The sequence below is a fragment of the Etheostoma spectabile genome, chromosome 4 (assembly GCF_008692095.1).
Source record: "Etheostoma spectabile isolate EspeVRDwgs_2016 chromosome 4, UIUC_Espe_1.0, whole genome shotgun sequence".
In the NCBI taxonomy this organism is placed as follows: domain Eukaryota; kingdom Metazoa; phylum Chordata; class Actinopteri; order Perciformes; family Percidae; genus Etheostoma; species Etheostoma spectabile.
In genome coordinates, this window is record NC_045736.1 from 29788467 (window position 1) to 29803546 (window position 15080).

The 15080-nt window shown below is 40.4% G+C and overlaps 1 protein-coding gene across 3 annotated transcripts in view; it reads left to right on the plus strand.

The window, feature by feature from the left end:
* The window catches only part of chd5 (chromodomain helicase DNA binding protein 5), a 60841-nt gene that overhangs the window by 43032 nt on the left and 2729 nt on the right, over nt 1–15080 (plus strand). For 2 of the 3 annotated variants that reach the window (XM_032513641.1, XM_032513639.1), the window contains exons 26-38: nt 2425–2511; nt 2671–2759; nt 4214–4347; nt 6589–6733; nt 6863–7022; nt 7396–7475; nt 7663–7855; nt 7945–8034; nt 8164–8316; nt 10259–10367; nt 10550–10682; nt 10848–11043; nt 12786–12949. In XM_032513641.1, the coding sequence (XP_032369532.1) occupies nt 2425–2511; nt 2671–2759; nt 4214–4347; nt 6589–6733; nt 6863–7022; nt 7396–7475; nt 7663–7855; nt 7945–8034; nt 8164–8316; nt 10259–10367; nt 10550–10682; nt 10848–11043; nt 12786–12949 (1733 nt within the window). The remainder of the gene's footprint in view (nt 1–2424; nt 2512–2670; nt 2760–4213; nt 4348–6588; nt 6734–6862; nt 7023–7395; nt 7476–7662; nt 7856–7944; nt 8035–8163; nt 8317–10258; nt 10368–10549; nt 10683–10847; nt 11044–12785; nt 12950–15080) is intronic. The other variant, XM_032513640.1, reaches the window with a different exon arrangement.

Below are 15080 nucleotides of genomic sequence, written 5' to 3' on the forward strand. Positions count from 1 at the left end.
GAGCAGTTAACCATAGGCCTCAGAAATCCACCAGAGGTTAAAATTCAAACAAAAAAGAAAGCAGAAGGAAACAGAAATCCGGGAAATTCATGCATCCAGCGGATTTTCCTGCATTACCAGAGCAATCCCGGAAGTGGAATGTCAAGGCTATAGACTAATGCAGAGGAGACTCAAGCCAGTATCTTATCCAAACCGCCGGAATCCATTGACAATAACTGTAATTTTACCTTGCAGAACACTAGGGCTGACCCCTCTTAGTTGATTAATCGACTAATCGGTCGTTTGGTCTTGGACCAAAATGACAGATTACATTTCTTTAGTCGATTCTTTAGTCATTTCCTTATGCTTTTTCAGGCTGAATTAATTAATTTTAAGGAACGTAAGAGCACAACTCTGGTAAACACAAGATTGAGAGCCCTGCTTTTTTTCACAAATCTTTGTGGAGAAACACAGATCTGTCGATTAAATCAACTAGTTGAACAATTGATATGAGTGTCAGTTGACTAGGGTTGGGTATTGTTTGGGTTCTTTCTGACATAGGTGCTAAATCGATACTTTTAAAATGGTGTAGGTGCCTAAACGGTGCCTGAACCAAAAAATACATAATATATTTATAAGAATAATTAAAAAAGGAGCACAAAACGTGAGTTGGTGACATTAAAGAACATAAAGAAGGCCATATGGTCAAAATGAAATGACAACAATAACTTCTAACAATGACTTATTTCACCAGTAAATTGCTGTAAATGGACAAAAACAAGCACCAGATGGGAAAAGGGTATTTAACAATAACTCAAAATGCACCACATGGCTGTCGAGTTGCAAGTGAACGCACCGTCGGTGTTGTTTTTTCGACCACGGCAGCTGCCTACAGCAGACTGAATCCTCTACAGGGAAGTACAGTCATACTTTACGCACTTTAGTGGAAGCTAGGAGCATTTTAAGCATTTTGTTTAATCCAGCTACTAGCTAACGGTAACGTAGCGTCCCATGCAGCGATGCTTCTGGGAAAAAAAAAAGTCAGCCACCGAAATGAGGAACCAAAATTTATTCGGCCCTATTGGCACCGTAACCATACCCAATCCAAAGTTGACTACGAATTTCTTAAGTCGAGCACAGCCCACGGCAGCTGGTGGAACACGGGAGTTGGTAGTCCACCGTTGCTTCATTTAATTTCTTAGTTAGTTTTGTAAGTTCATAAGTTATGAACTAATAGAAAGTCACACAATAACACAAACACACTAACCGATCAAGGCAGCGGTAGACCAGCTACTCCTGTGTTCTGCGAGGTAAAAATCACTGTTTTCGTCAAAGGAGTCTCGTGGCTTAGACATGATCATGGAACAGCGGCAGTCCTTCCATTTAAATTTGGGCTCTCTAGTAAAGTGGTGAAAATATTTTAGACATAGCGTTCACTAAAAGTGATAGTGATTTTATTTAGGTAACTATCCCTTTAACACTTTATTTGTTCTGCTTAGGATATTTTTCTGATCTGAGCATCAGAAATACACAGATACAGTAAAAGTTTGTTTTTTATCAAGTGGGACCGTGTTTTGAGGCTTTAATGTCACTCGAATCTGTTGCCATAATCAGCCTGCTGCCATAATCAAGGCCCATTTGCGGGGGTTCAAATGACACCGTAACACACTATTGGTGTGAGTCACATTGTGAGAAAGCTCCTAGATATGTTTCTGTATTTGATTTATGATAATATTGTGCAGACCAGCGTAAAACCCTCTCTGCTGGCTTCAGTGCAGGTCAACAGCTGTTGTTGTAACATATGATCACATGATATCTAGCTAACAACCCAATCATGTAATTCAATAACAAACCTGAGCTAGCATCACATGCTTGCCTTCATTAGTGAGGTAACAAGGTGACATTAACTTAACACAGAATCAGTTGGGGGTATCAGTTCAGGCAGCACAGAAATTAATCTTTATGTTTATTAAATCCTCTCAGGTTGTGTCGACAAGAGCTGTTGACCCGCATTGAAATCTGCCACAGAGTGTGTAAAGCTCTCTTATATCCCATGCATGTATGCAGTCTTCTCAGTGGGTTTTGAAGCACTTCTCTTTCGTAGTTCATTTCACTTCAACAGTTTCTAGGCCATTGCAGCAACACGTATCCTGTAGTTGTACTTTTAAGAGTGGCATCAAGGTCCTGATTGACACAGTTCAACAGCAGTCGCCTGTGAGAGTGTAAAGATTTCAAAGCCCATCACGGCTCCGAGTACACTCTCCGTTTAAAGTGATTGTCTGGCAGAGTAGTCGACTCTCACCTCACTCCCAGAGGACACAAGTGGTACAGTCTGTGCATGCCAAGCTGTAGTGGTCTGTAGTAATCTGCAGTGCCATGGCGCCCCCAGGTGGCCACCAACAGATGCGATTGCAATGTACTGTTTCTCTTTGATGTGTGGCTCAGAGTGGCAGGATGATCTTTCAGACAATCAGTCGGAGTACTCTGTGGGGTCCGAGGATGAGGACGAAGATTTCGAGGAGAGGCCTGAAGGTAGGCAGCAAAGAAATCCTCATTACCCTGACACAACTACTGCTTCAGATTGTACACTTCATACAACACACTCAGTTGAGATACTTCTTGACACAAACTGTGCCCATGGTAAGACACTGGACATGGGTTTTTTTAACATTTGGTTGTATTTTGTTGCAGGTGGACGCAGACAGTCTCGTCGGCAGATGAAGAATGAGAAGGACAAACCTCTGCCCCCCTTACTGGCCCGAGTTGGGGGCAGTATTGAGGTATTCAAACCTTTATTTAACCAGGATAAAAAAAAACTCCTTGAGATTAAAATCTCTTTTACAAGAGTGTTCTGGCCAGTGGCAGCAGCGCGGTTTCAAGTGGTATCAATTAATCAAGGATATATATATATACATAAAATAATCAGGGTATGAATTACAGGCTGTAGGTTTCTTTGCAGTAATCTATTTGGAAGCTTGACATAGTAGGCAAGGGGATCATTCTGTATTTATATATTTATGCATTTATATATTATCTGTATTTATATTTTTCCATTACGAGTACTTACTTTTATATATAAGATATATATATATATATATATATATATATATATATATTAATATTATTTATAGTATGGTCACACTTCAATATCATTTATATTATGGTTACTTACTTTTGGTATATTATTTAATTACATATTCAATTCAATTTTAACGTCACTTACTTACTTACACTGCAATGTTTTTTTGTACAATGGCAACCTCACTTACTTACTTACTTATTTACAATACCTTTTATTTAATGCCACTTTACATTCATTCAGAACTTTTTGCACATTGTCTTGTTTTGCTTTTTATTGTAGGAAACTGCTGCTGTAATAAGGGAATTTCCCCACTGTGGGATGAATAAAGTGTTATCTAATGTAATCCTTCATTCTGTAAATTGTGCTTAATAGTGGAATTTTGGGGGGTATGTGGTCACCATTTGGATCTGTAACAAACTCAGAGAGTGTTAGGGTACATGGGAGAGGATACAGATGCAGACACCCCGGTTTTATTAGTAACCACAAGAAGAGTCAAACAGGTACGAGGTCCGGTGAAGTCCAGGTTTAGAGGAGCCAGATGATAGTGTGCTGGGGAGTTGTCAGGGCGGACAGGCAGGCTGATGGACAGGAGCAAACAGGCAGGAGAGTCTTTAAGTGATGTCAGGCAGCAAATACAAGCAAACTGTGGTAGATGGAGAACAGGTTGTAAGAAAAAACAACAACACTTAGCAAGGAAAACCAACTGAGAGGCCGGCGCAATATACTGACAAACTGGCGATGAGTGAGAGCTGAACCAGGGTTTTCAACAGCCAGGGTGATGAGTGAGAAGTTCGGTGATGAGGCACAGGTGCGATGCACTGCAGGTGGTGACGATCCAGGAGAAGACACACCCACACAACACACAGAGGACTGACAGAAACAGCAGGGAGGGGAAAAACAAGGAAGGGATGAATGGTGAAGCAAACCCTAACAGATAGTGGATCAGTAAGCCCGACATATCAGCAGGCATTACCGCCCTGCAGCAGATCTCGTGGCCCCGCCCACCACTCCATGGAAAGGGGCCCGGACAGGATTAGAATCAATAAATTATCACAACAGAGGTTATCGTACTGTAATGTATTTAAATACATCCTGTTTTTTGTGAACCTCACATCTTCCTCTGTCCGTCTAAAGCTCTCTTTTTATTGCAAGGTTCTGGGGTTCAACGCTCGGCAGAGGAAAGCCTTCCTCAACGCCATCATGCGCTGGGGCATGCCCCCTCAGGATGCTTTCAACTCCCATTGGCTGGTTCGAGACCTGAGGGGGAAGAGTGAGCGTGAGTTCAGGTAAGGACCTAATATACATAACTGGGAAGCGCTAAGTACTGTTATTTGTTTAAACCAAAGTTCTCTTGTCACACTGTGTAATTTTTAGTCCAAGGCCTGCACGCCATCAAGCTAGGAGGTGGCTATTTAATTCCCTCCTCACATTTAATTGGTTAGCCCAAGGCAAAGCTCCAGAATATCAAGTTGCAAAGGTTACTCTTTCCAATGTGAGAGTTACTTCACTTTCCAAAGCACCAGAGCCAAATATTACATTAACTCAAATACTACCATCACTAATTCTATTTCTATCACGGTTTCTATTGCTCCTAGGATTACCATCACGCAATACAAGTACTGGTACTAAGTACAGGTGCTGCTGTCATTAATGCTGAAGCTGGACTTCTTATCATCTTTGTTAAGGGGTTACTAGTAGTGATGGCCAAGTAAAAGCTTCATGAACCATTTTATGTCATTTTTGAGCCCACAAGATGGCTTTCAACCCTGTTGAACGGAGAGCGCCTTCTAGTGGCCTTAGAAAATAAAGAAAATGGTTCACAAAACTTCCTGAGGCTTCATTAAGCCATCACTAATTACAAATACTACTGCTGTTAATGTTATAGAAAGTTACTATTATTGTACTCCTTGTTCTTCTACAACTACTATCTCCAATACTTACTATTACTAATACCATAACTCTGTTGTCTTCCCGTCAAAATTGAAAGTCATCACTTTAGTTGACGCTTTTTAATGATGTCTTTTTTAAACTTTTTCTTACGTTTTTGTCCCTTTTTTCAACCCTTTTTTTCATTTTTTTTTTACTTTTAACACTACGTAACACACACTTGTTAACTTTACATTTACAGTTATTTTTGGAATTTAAGGTTAATAAACCTCATTTACAAGAAATGATACCTCATGTTTGAGTTAGAAAAGCAGAAATTAGGAATTATTGAGACTAAAATTAAAGGAATGGATGGTGATGGATAATCACAGACTGGAATATGTCAACTTTTACTCAGTACTATTTCAGAAACACTTCAATGTTTTTTCTGCAAATGCTATAAAATTGAATAAGACGCCCCAAAATGAATGAAAGTAGAGATTTGTGCTTGCCAAAGAGCGTTGGGTGGAATCAATCATGTTATTTTGGGGAATTAAAAAGAACATTGATATAGGAAAACGGGTCAATTTGAACCTAGGACAACATGAGGGTTAAAGCTATAGTGCGTAGTTTCGGCCGCCCCCATGAGGAATTCTAAGTAATGACAACAACACTGTTGGCGCATCCACCTCCACAATCTTCTGAACATAGCCATACTGAGAAATACAGAGAGTTATGCAGAGCTGATAGTCTTAATTAGCTTAATAGCAACTCGTTTGGCTATGGTTGAATGTAACAGAAGTTAATTATTATCAAAAAGTTATAAAGCCTTAACGCCGTGTTTCATTCATTTAGTTATAAGGACAATACTGTAATTGCTGTACTGTAAATGTGCCGGTGCCAACTGAAGTCCTTTTGGCGAGATGTTTTGAGACCAGAGCAACAGGATACAGCAAGAAGGATAAAATGTACTGACAAAGGACAGCAAGACGTCGTAAAGACAGAAACAACAACCAAATAAGCATTCTCAAGAACCATGCAGAGCAACAGGAAACTGGCCTAGAAATCTAGACGCACCTAACGACAGCAAGTGTAATGGGCATCTAGGGTACATCTAGCTAACAGTAAACAGCAAGACATTAGTACAATAGTATATCAACAGTTTTCACATTCATCAACAGTATTCACTTGCATGTATGTAGCCATGAAAGCAGGAATTCACAGCCACGCAACGCTGATTACAGCCATTTTTTGGTATTCCTATTATCTTGCTGATTATGACCACGAGAACGACAACTGCTACTGTTATTTTTCCATATCGCTAATTTCTCGTGTGACCAATTACTTCTGCTACTACTACAACTACAAATGCCATAGCACAACATATACTTGTATTTACTGTCCTGCTCCCGCCCTAGACACATCCGACTATTAAGACGAGTGAGTGTTCTTTTGTGGTTTGTAAAGATGCATTTGGGTTCGCTTGGATTCCAAACTATAGGTGTGAAAATACCCCTAGTCCTCATGGTAAAACTACAACTAAAACCTCTGCTACTGATGGTACAAGTGCTTCTCCTAGTAGGGCTGTTTAAAATGTGGTGTTAGTGCTGGAGGAATCCCTCCTGTCACATGTAGTGTGAAGTGTTTTGTCTCTCCATCAGGGCCTATGTGTCTCTGTTCATGAGACATCTATGTGAGCCAGGGGCGGACGGAGCAGAGACCTTTGCTGATGGGGTCCCACGGGAGGGACTGTCTCGTCAGCATGTTCTCACCAGGATCGGAGTCATGTCCCTTGTCAGGAAAAAGGTAGTGATTGGTCAACCACAGACGTCTTAAACACAGAATACCACATTCTGCTGGAGCACTGTGGGATTAGATTACATATCCCACGTAAGAGCGGGATTTTCCTTTAATTACAGTGTCTTTTTTTTGTAGGTGCAAGAGTTTGAGCATGTAAATGGAAAGCTGAGTTCTCCGGATCTGATTCCCATCGGCATGGAGCTAAAGAAACTGACTGAGAGTTTGTCTTCTGATCCCAACACCCCCGTGCCAGCCAGCCCTGTTGCTACGCAGCCTGGCACTCCCGTCCCCCCAGGTCAGATCAAAGTAGAGCTTTCGATTCTCTGCCCGAACCAGATTGGGCTCGACCCAACCTGTGGTGTTCGGGCTGGGCTGTAATTTCACAAAATTTACCCCCCGGGCTTAAAACGGGTTCAAAATCAGTTATGTCATGAAAAATGAATGGGCTGTGTCCCGCCGTGTGTGTGTGTGACTGCCATCTTCTGGATATCTTGGATAGAAACCATGCAGGTTCATGTAGTGTCGGGCCTAACTTTTTAGGGCCCGATCATAGCTCTAGAACAAAGAGTCTGCTTTTATTGGTGATGTAAAATAAATGCTCAGAACAAGTTTTTTTTTCTCCTAAAAATGGAAAAGAGTTTGAGTTGTTTTTGTTTTCTGGACTGTAGAGAAGAATGAATCTCTCTTGGGTACCGCTGAAGACAAGGAGACCACAGAGCAAGATAGCAAGAGGCTGTCAGAGCAGGAAGTGAGTCCTTTTTGTCCTTTCACTATCCATCACTGTCATTCTGTTCCCCTTTATTGTCTTGTCCATCTCCTCATGGCTCATCACGCTTTAACCACACTCATCTTATCATCTTCAGAAGACGCGTCAGTCAAACTTAGACACCTTTTAACTTGTCTCTCTGCCCTCTACCAACTTCCTCCCTTGGCAGTCTTCCAGTGCAGAGCCAGCATCTGTACCTGAGAAGGCGGCTGACAGCGAGGAGAGCAAGGCCAGCTCAGAGGAGAAAACCGGAGATGAGAGGGACAGAACCGAGTCCCCCTCAAAAACAGAGCCATCTGCGAACCCAAAAGAGCCTGCTCTGAAGCTGTCAGAGCTATCATCCACTCAAACCTCACCTAAAAGTGGGTGGTGCACAATGACGGGCTGCAGTTTGTCTTCTTTTCTGCGAGATTGTACTTTGTTTAATTGGGTCTTTTTTTGTTATCCACAGTGGAGACCTGCAAAGATACAGAAAAGTCCTCAGAAAAAGGAGCTACGGATTCTCCTCTGGCAAAAACTGAAGACAAGGAAAATAAGCCAGGTATGCGTACATGCTGGGAATCCTTGAATCAAACCATAACAATAACTTTTTTTGTAACGAAAAGGGATATTTAGTGGTAGTCCATTATTAAGATACTTCTTTTAAGAGATGGTTCTGTCATTTCTGTAGCTGTTGCAGATGATTTGAAGAGTGAAGACGCATCAGAGGGCCGATTGAATGGAGACAAAGACAATTTGGATGACATGGAGGAGAGCAGGAAAGAGGACAAAAATGGATACAAAGTCAAGTTCATGTTTAATATCGCTGATGGAGGTTTCACAGGTAAGACTCCTGTTTTGATCCTAAATGAACTGATCAAGGAAGACCACTTAACATATGAAGTTATACTTGAAAGGTTCAACATACAAAAGAATAACCAAAACACATAAAATACAAGACACAGAAATATTTTACTAGGAAAAAAGAAAAGCAAGAATAAGTAAATAAATAAATACTCTAAAATAAAACACTCTTGACCAATAGGGAGTAGGAGGAAGCTACTGTAAATGGTTTTCAGGCTTTGAAATGTCCATACTCTTGCATCTTTCATTACAAACTTATGCACTATTAACGTAATGAATACTACAAACGTACTACATCTACATACTTAGTATTGTACTGTACTGTGTATGTGAGACAGAAAATAAAACATAGCTGTTGAATCTATATGTTAAGTATCTATATGTTCTGTACTCTAAAGGTAAAATCTATGAACATAATTCTTTGATTGGAGAGCAGGGACGTGTTATAGTTTTCATATGCAACCTGATTCTGATTGCACATTAAAGGGGAACTATGCAGTTTTTTTTAGCTTAATTTACTTTAACTGAACTGCTTCGGAGTCATTGGAATGGTTAAATGACTTTCACACTATCGTCTTGGCTAAGCCGGCAAAAAAGATAGATAGATAGATAGATAGATAGATATTTACATATGGATATGCAGTGACTAATGAAACAAGTGCTATGAGAAGTATGACAGCACTTTACTGGGAAATGGGAATGTTTCCTGTCCCTCTACTTTTTACCAGTTTACCTTGTGGGCACTGCCAAGGTGCTCTTAAGCAAGGCACAGAGCACCCAACTGCTCACTCTGACATCTCTCCATTAGTGTGTGTGTGGCATGTATAGGTCTTGAGCATGTGTGTAATTCAGGCCTGGGTTCATTGTGCGTGCAACTGTACTAATGTGTGTACTGTGAAAATTGTGAATTTCCCGTGCGCAGTAAATAAAGGCATTCTTCTTCTTCTTCTTCTTCTTCTTTCAATATTAATCTACTTTCAATTTGAATGTCATGGGTGTCTCCCCGACTTAAGTCGAGTGCAGATGTGATTCGCGCATGCTCAGATTCAATTTTTTTTTGTGAAAATCCATAACATAATAAACTTTTCTCATTACAAACAATAACAAGTTGGAAATAATTTGAAAAAATGTTTTAGCTATCTATGATGGTTTGAATGCTAACGTTAGCTCAAAACACAATTCAGCTGACAGCCTTTGTTGTTTTTGATTGCTAGCATGTAACTAAGCTAGAAGTCATTTCTAAAATGTTTTAGCTATCTATGATGGTTTGAATGCTAACGTTAACTTTAAACACCATTCAACTGACAGCCTTTGTTGTTTTTGAATGCTACCTTTTAGCTAAACTAGCAGTCATTTCTAAAATGTTTTAGCTATCTATGATGGTTTGATTGCTAACGTTTGCTCAAAACACCATTTCAGTGACAGCCTTTGCTGTGTTTGATTGCTAGCTTATAGCAAAGCTAGCAGTAATTTCAAAAATGTTTTAGCTATTCATGGGTGTTTGATTGCTAACGTTAGCTCAAAAGGTCATTCAACTGACAACCTTGTTGTGTTTGATGCTAACTTGTAGCCAGCAGTGAACCAACTTCGTTAAGTAGGTCCATTTTTACTGTATTGACATTACAGAAGTCTCTCATTAGCATCTTATATGCTACTTGTCGCAAAGTGACGCATGCGCAACTCAACATCTTCACTTGACTAACATCGGGGAGTGACAATGGGCTCACCAATCCACTCCTTAATTCAGTGATTTCTTTTCAGCTAGTTGTTTTTGCTCGTAGACTGAGCAAACAGCTTTGTTTGCTCATGAATCTTGTTTGTGTTGTTAATGTGTTCATACTCCCGCTTATGTGCCAGCAGCATCTTGAATGTTACTTTTTTATTCTCGCGAAAACTGTTTGCCTTTACACTTTCGCCTTCAGAGTTGCACACCCTCTGGCAAACTGAAGAGCGGGCGGCGCTGTCCTCTGGAAAGATGCACGACATCTGGCACCGTCGCCATGACTACTGGCTTCTAGCTGGCATCGTTACGTATCCTTTCCCAGATGTAGGAGCGAGAAGCTCAGCATCTGGCAAAGTAATATAATTACTTATGACCTGGGGGTGGGGAGGGGGGATATAAACTGTGAGGAGCAATATAAAACTAAGTTTTTCTCCTGCTTTGAAGAAGTTTAGGAGCCTCCTTGTGTTCCTTGACCTGAAATCTATCTCAGTCATGGCTACGCTCGTTGGCAGGACATTCAGAATGACCCACGTTACGCTATTCTGAACGAGCCCTTCAAGACTGAGATGCATAAGGGCAACTACCTAGAGATGAAGAACAAGTTCCTGGCTCGCCGCTTTAAGGCAATCAAGAGTCTTTATAATTCAAAAATAACCAGTGAAGGCTGAAATAAATCAAGGATTAAAGGATTAGTTATATCTGAATGCAAATTGAAACACTGTCTAGCAAATTGTATCTCCCTCTGCCTGTCGGTGCTTCATACTCTCTCTCTCTCTTTCTCTCTGTAGTTGTTGGAGCAGGCTCTGGTGATTGAGGAGCAGTTGAGGCGGGCAGCCTACCTGAACATGACCCAGGACCCGAGTCACCCGGCCATGGCTCTCAACACTCGCTTCACTGAGGTGGAATGTCTGGCAGAGTCCCACCAGCACCTGTCCAAAGAGTCCCTGGCCGGGAACAAGCCTGCCAATGCCGTGCTGCACAAAGGTCTGTGGGCCCGTTTCAAAAAAAATCATCAGTCATAATAATAGTCATAATAATTTCGGCCTCACCTGCCAAAGGCTTGAAAACTGGGAACACAAAAAATCCTGCACAATGACATTCACAGGGCAAAGTTAGGTTTTGCACGGAACATTCATGCATTCAAGATGCAAGGGCACGTTATTTATCTCCCAAAATCACCTTAGAATTATCATAATTTCAAAATTAGTGTATTCAAAAAACACATTTCATCAAATACTAAATAATATTTCTTTTGGTGTCTTTTCATATGCTGCTCCATTGGAATACAATTTTTGTGAACTAGTGAAAACTTCTTCCTACTTCTGTTTCAACTTGGGAATTTTTTTAGTTTGAATGACTTTCAGTCATTTTGGAAGATTGTGCTGAGAAGTACATGATCTTATTAATCAAGAATCAAGAACTTTATTTGCCATTTGTGTTTTCACACATAGGAACTCTTGTGCTGTAGTTACTCAGAGTCAAGTTGAGTTTAAAAAGACACACAAAGCATTTACATTATAAATAAATAAAATTTCACAAAACTAGTAAAAAGTGCCAATAAAAATAAATAAATTGCATTCCTAAATTGCAAAAAATATAAATGCATATTGCCCTTGGCCCCTAAAGACAACCCCTTATATAGATATTAAAGTGCACGGTTATTATTAAAAAATAAGTAAATAAATAAGATGCACAGGTGTATTGCACAGATATGTTACGTTAATTCTCAGAATTCTGACTTTTTTTAATTCTGAGATTAAAGTCAAAATTCTGACTTTATTCTCAGAATTCTGAGAAAAAAGTCAGAATTCTGAGAATAAAGTCAGAACTCACATACATTTTTCACCAGTGGCCCTAATCCTCTTCCATATGTATGTATATATACATTTTTTATATGTTTGTTTTACATGTTCAAATAAACTACTACTACTATTATTACTATGTAAAAAAAATCAATGCGCTGCTAAAAAGATTTTTTTTATTTTCGTAACTGAACCATTGAAGTCTTGTTTTTTTTTAAACAAGTGGAAACCCTGTTTGTGCGCTAAGACTATTTCAACCACTTTCCATGCGAAATGGTCTTGATTAATCATGTTTCATTTCTTTTTCGTCCTAAGGCAGTACACCTGCCTCACTGTTTCTTGTTTCAAGATTCAGAAAATTGTAAAAATGATGTAGAAAGGTCTTAAAACAACATGATTTCATTTGCAAGCAGTTTTATCCATCAATCCAGACAGTGAATGAAAGTGCATTAAGATGTTTCCACACCACTGATATGTGTAGAGCGTCTAGCAGGCAGCCAGTAAAGATCCTGTTTAACACAGTGGCTTTTTTATCTTCTTTTAATTTGACTCACTGTCAAAACTCGCTTACAGTGATTAGTAGGAGGAACATTTGGGAATAGGCCAAGACCAAAGACTGTACAAAAAGGTTGAAATGTTATCTTTTGAAAATGTTGTTGTCTGTGACCCTTATTGATGTATCTGTCAGAGGGGGAAAAAATGATGGCATTTAGTTCTTGGCAGTTGTTATAGTAATTTCAGGCACTGGATCACACAATTAATTAAAACGATTTTTGGTTATTTACACTCTTTTTTAACATAGGATAAAAATCAATGTTTGATGTGGTTTCTCATTTCCTCAGTACATGATACTACATGTGAGATAAAATGAGTGTTAACATAAGTAAGACCACTTTTTTTGCACGTGTGTGTGATTTCTTACAGTGCTGAACCAGCTGGAGGAACTTCTAAGTGACATGAAAGCGGATGTGACGCGGCTGCCCAACATGCTGTCCAGGATACCGCCGGTGTCGGCCCGTCTGCAGATGTCCGAGAGGAGCATCCTGAGCCGCCTCACCAGCCGAGGGAGCGAGCCTCCACCACAGCAGGTGAGACGCGACGTAGCGGGCAAGAAGGTCAGGGTGAAAACTCTCCTGACAAGTAATCCATTCTTTGGTTGCAAAAAGAAGCCAATAAAAGCAAGTCTTGTCTGTTTGATTTCCTTAATATAAAGAGAAGGCTACCTGAAGTCTTTCCAATAGTCTCTTTCCTAATGCTCCATTTGCATTGCATGGTACGGCATGGCTCTACTCGACTTGCTCTTTTTTAGTTTTTTCCATAAGCAAAAGTTGTGGAAAGTACCTGTTACCTTTTGGTATCAACTTGGTTCCAACCAGGTTGAGCCGCTAGATAGATAGATAGATAGATAGATAGATAGATAGATAGATAGATAGATAGATATTGAGCCCAAAAAATGGGAAATTATGCAGCAGCAAAATCATTCACACAGGACAGAATATAATTATAAGTGAAATACTAGGATACAATATACATACATACATACATACAATATTCATGAAATAATAGGAATAAAATATAACAACAATATTTGAATATATACAAGATGGGAATACAAAAATGCTTAAATAGTATGAGAAAATTGTAAATTGTGCAGGTTGCACTTAGTGTAGTATTGTAAGCAATACCAGAAGGTGGAGCCAAAACACTGAAGACTTCTGATTGGTCAGAGAGAACCGTCACTAGCACTGGGACATCCTACACAAACCCGCCATTTTAAAACAGCCAAGCTACTGTCAATAGCAACCACGATTGTTTTATTCAGTTGACCCAGATAAATAAAAATGCCAGACCTCAAAACTTCGGCATACACTACGCCACACACTACGCTGCACACTACGCCACACACTACGCCGACACACTACGCCACACACTACGCCACACACTACGCCGCACACTACGCCGCACACTACGCCACACACTATGCCACACACTACGCCACACACTACGCCGCACACTACGCCGCACACTACGCCACACACTACGCCGCACACTACGCCGCACACTACGCCACACACTACGCCACACACTACGCCGCACACTACGCCACACACTACGCCACACACTACGCTGCACACTACGCCGCACACTACGCCGCACACTAGCTCACACTACGCCGTACACTACGCCACACACTACGCCACGCACTACGCCGCACACTACGCCATACACTAAGCCGCACAGTACGCCATGCGCTATGCAATACACAACGCCGCACACTACGCCATACACTACGCCATACACTACTCCGCACACTAAGCCGCCCACTACGCCGCACACCACGCCATACATTACATCGTTGCGTGTTACCATGCAGTTGCGACTGCTGTGGAACAAGCAGTGGTGGATGAAGTATTCAGATCCTTTGCTTCAGTAAAAGTACTAATACCACACTGTAATAATAATATTCTGTCACAAGTCAAAGTCCTGCATTGAAAATAAGTAAAAGTATTTAAGTATCATCAAGAAAATGTACTGAAAGTATTAAGTAAAAGTACTCAGTGCAGAAAAATCCTCACATTCAGACGATGCAAACAGTTCTATCAAACAACTAAGTGATTAATTAGATAATCATAGGCGAAGGCCTGTATATTGCTGGGTGTATCAGTGTATAATAAAAACATCATATTTTATAAACTACATGTGTTTTGTGTGCAAAAATCTTAATTTGTGAAGTAGCTTGTAATTAAAGCTGCCAGATGAATGTAGTGGAGTAAAATGTACAATATTTCTCTTTGAAATGTAGCGGAGTAGCTGTAGAATGAAAAGAAAGAACTCAAGTAAAGTACAAGTACCTCAAATTTGTACCTAAGTACAGTACTTAAATGTACTTAGCTACATTCCACCACTGGAAACAAGGCTCACTAAAGTGGGCGGCAGGGCTGAGTACATTTTAGAAATAAAAGGCTATGGCCCAAAAACTTTGAAGTGTTCCTAGTCACAACCCAGTAATAACATTATTCATTTTAAAAAAGCTGTGGAGACTCCAACTCCCTACCCCCCCCATGGAAGAGTTTCCCCAGGTGTAATGAAAAGTCTCCCTTAAGTTATTTACTTTCATCACTGAGCTCCACGGTTCAGTCCCAGAGGATTTTTACAAAGGCTGTATTGTGTCGTTGCTTTCATCTCCCCTGCACCTGTGTGTGTGTGTGTGTGTGTGTG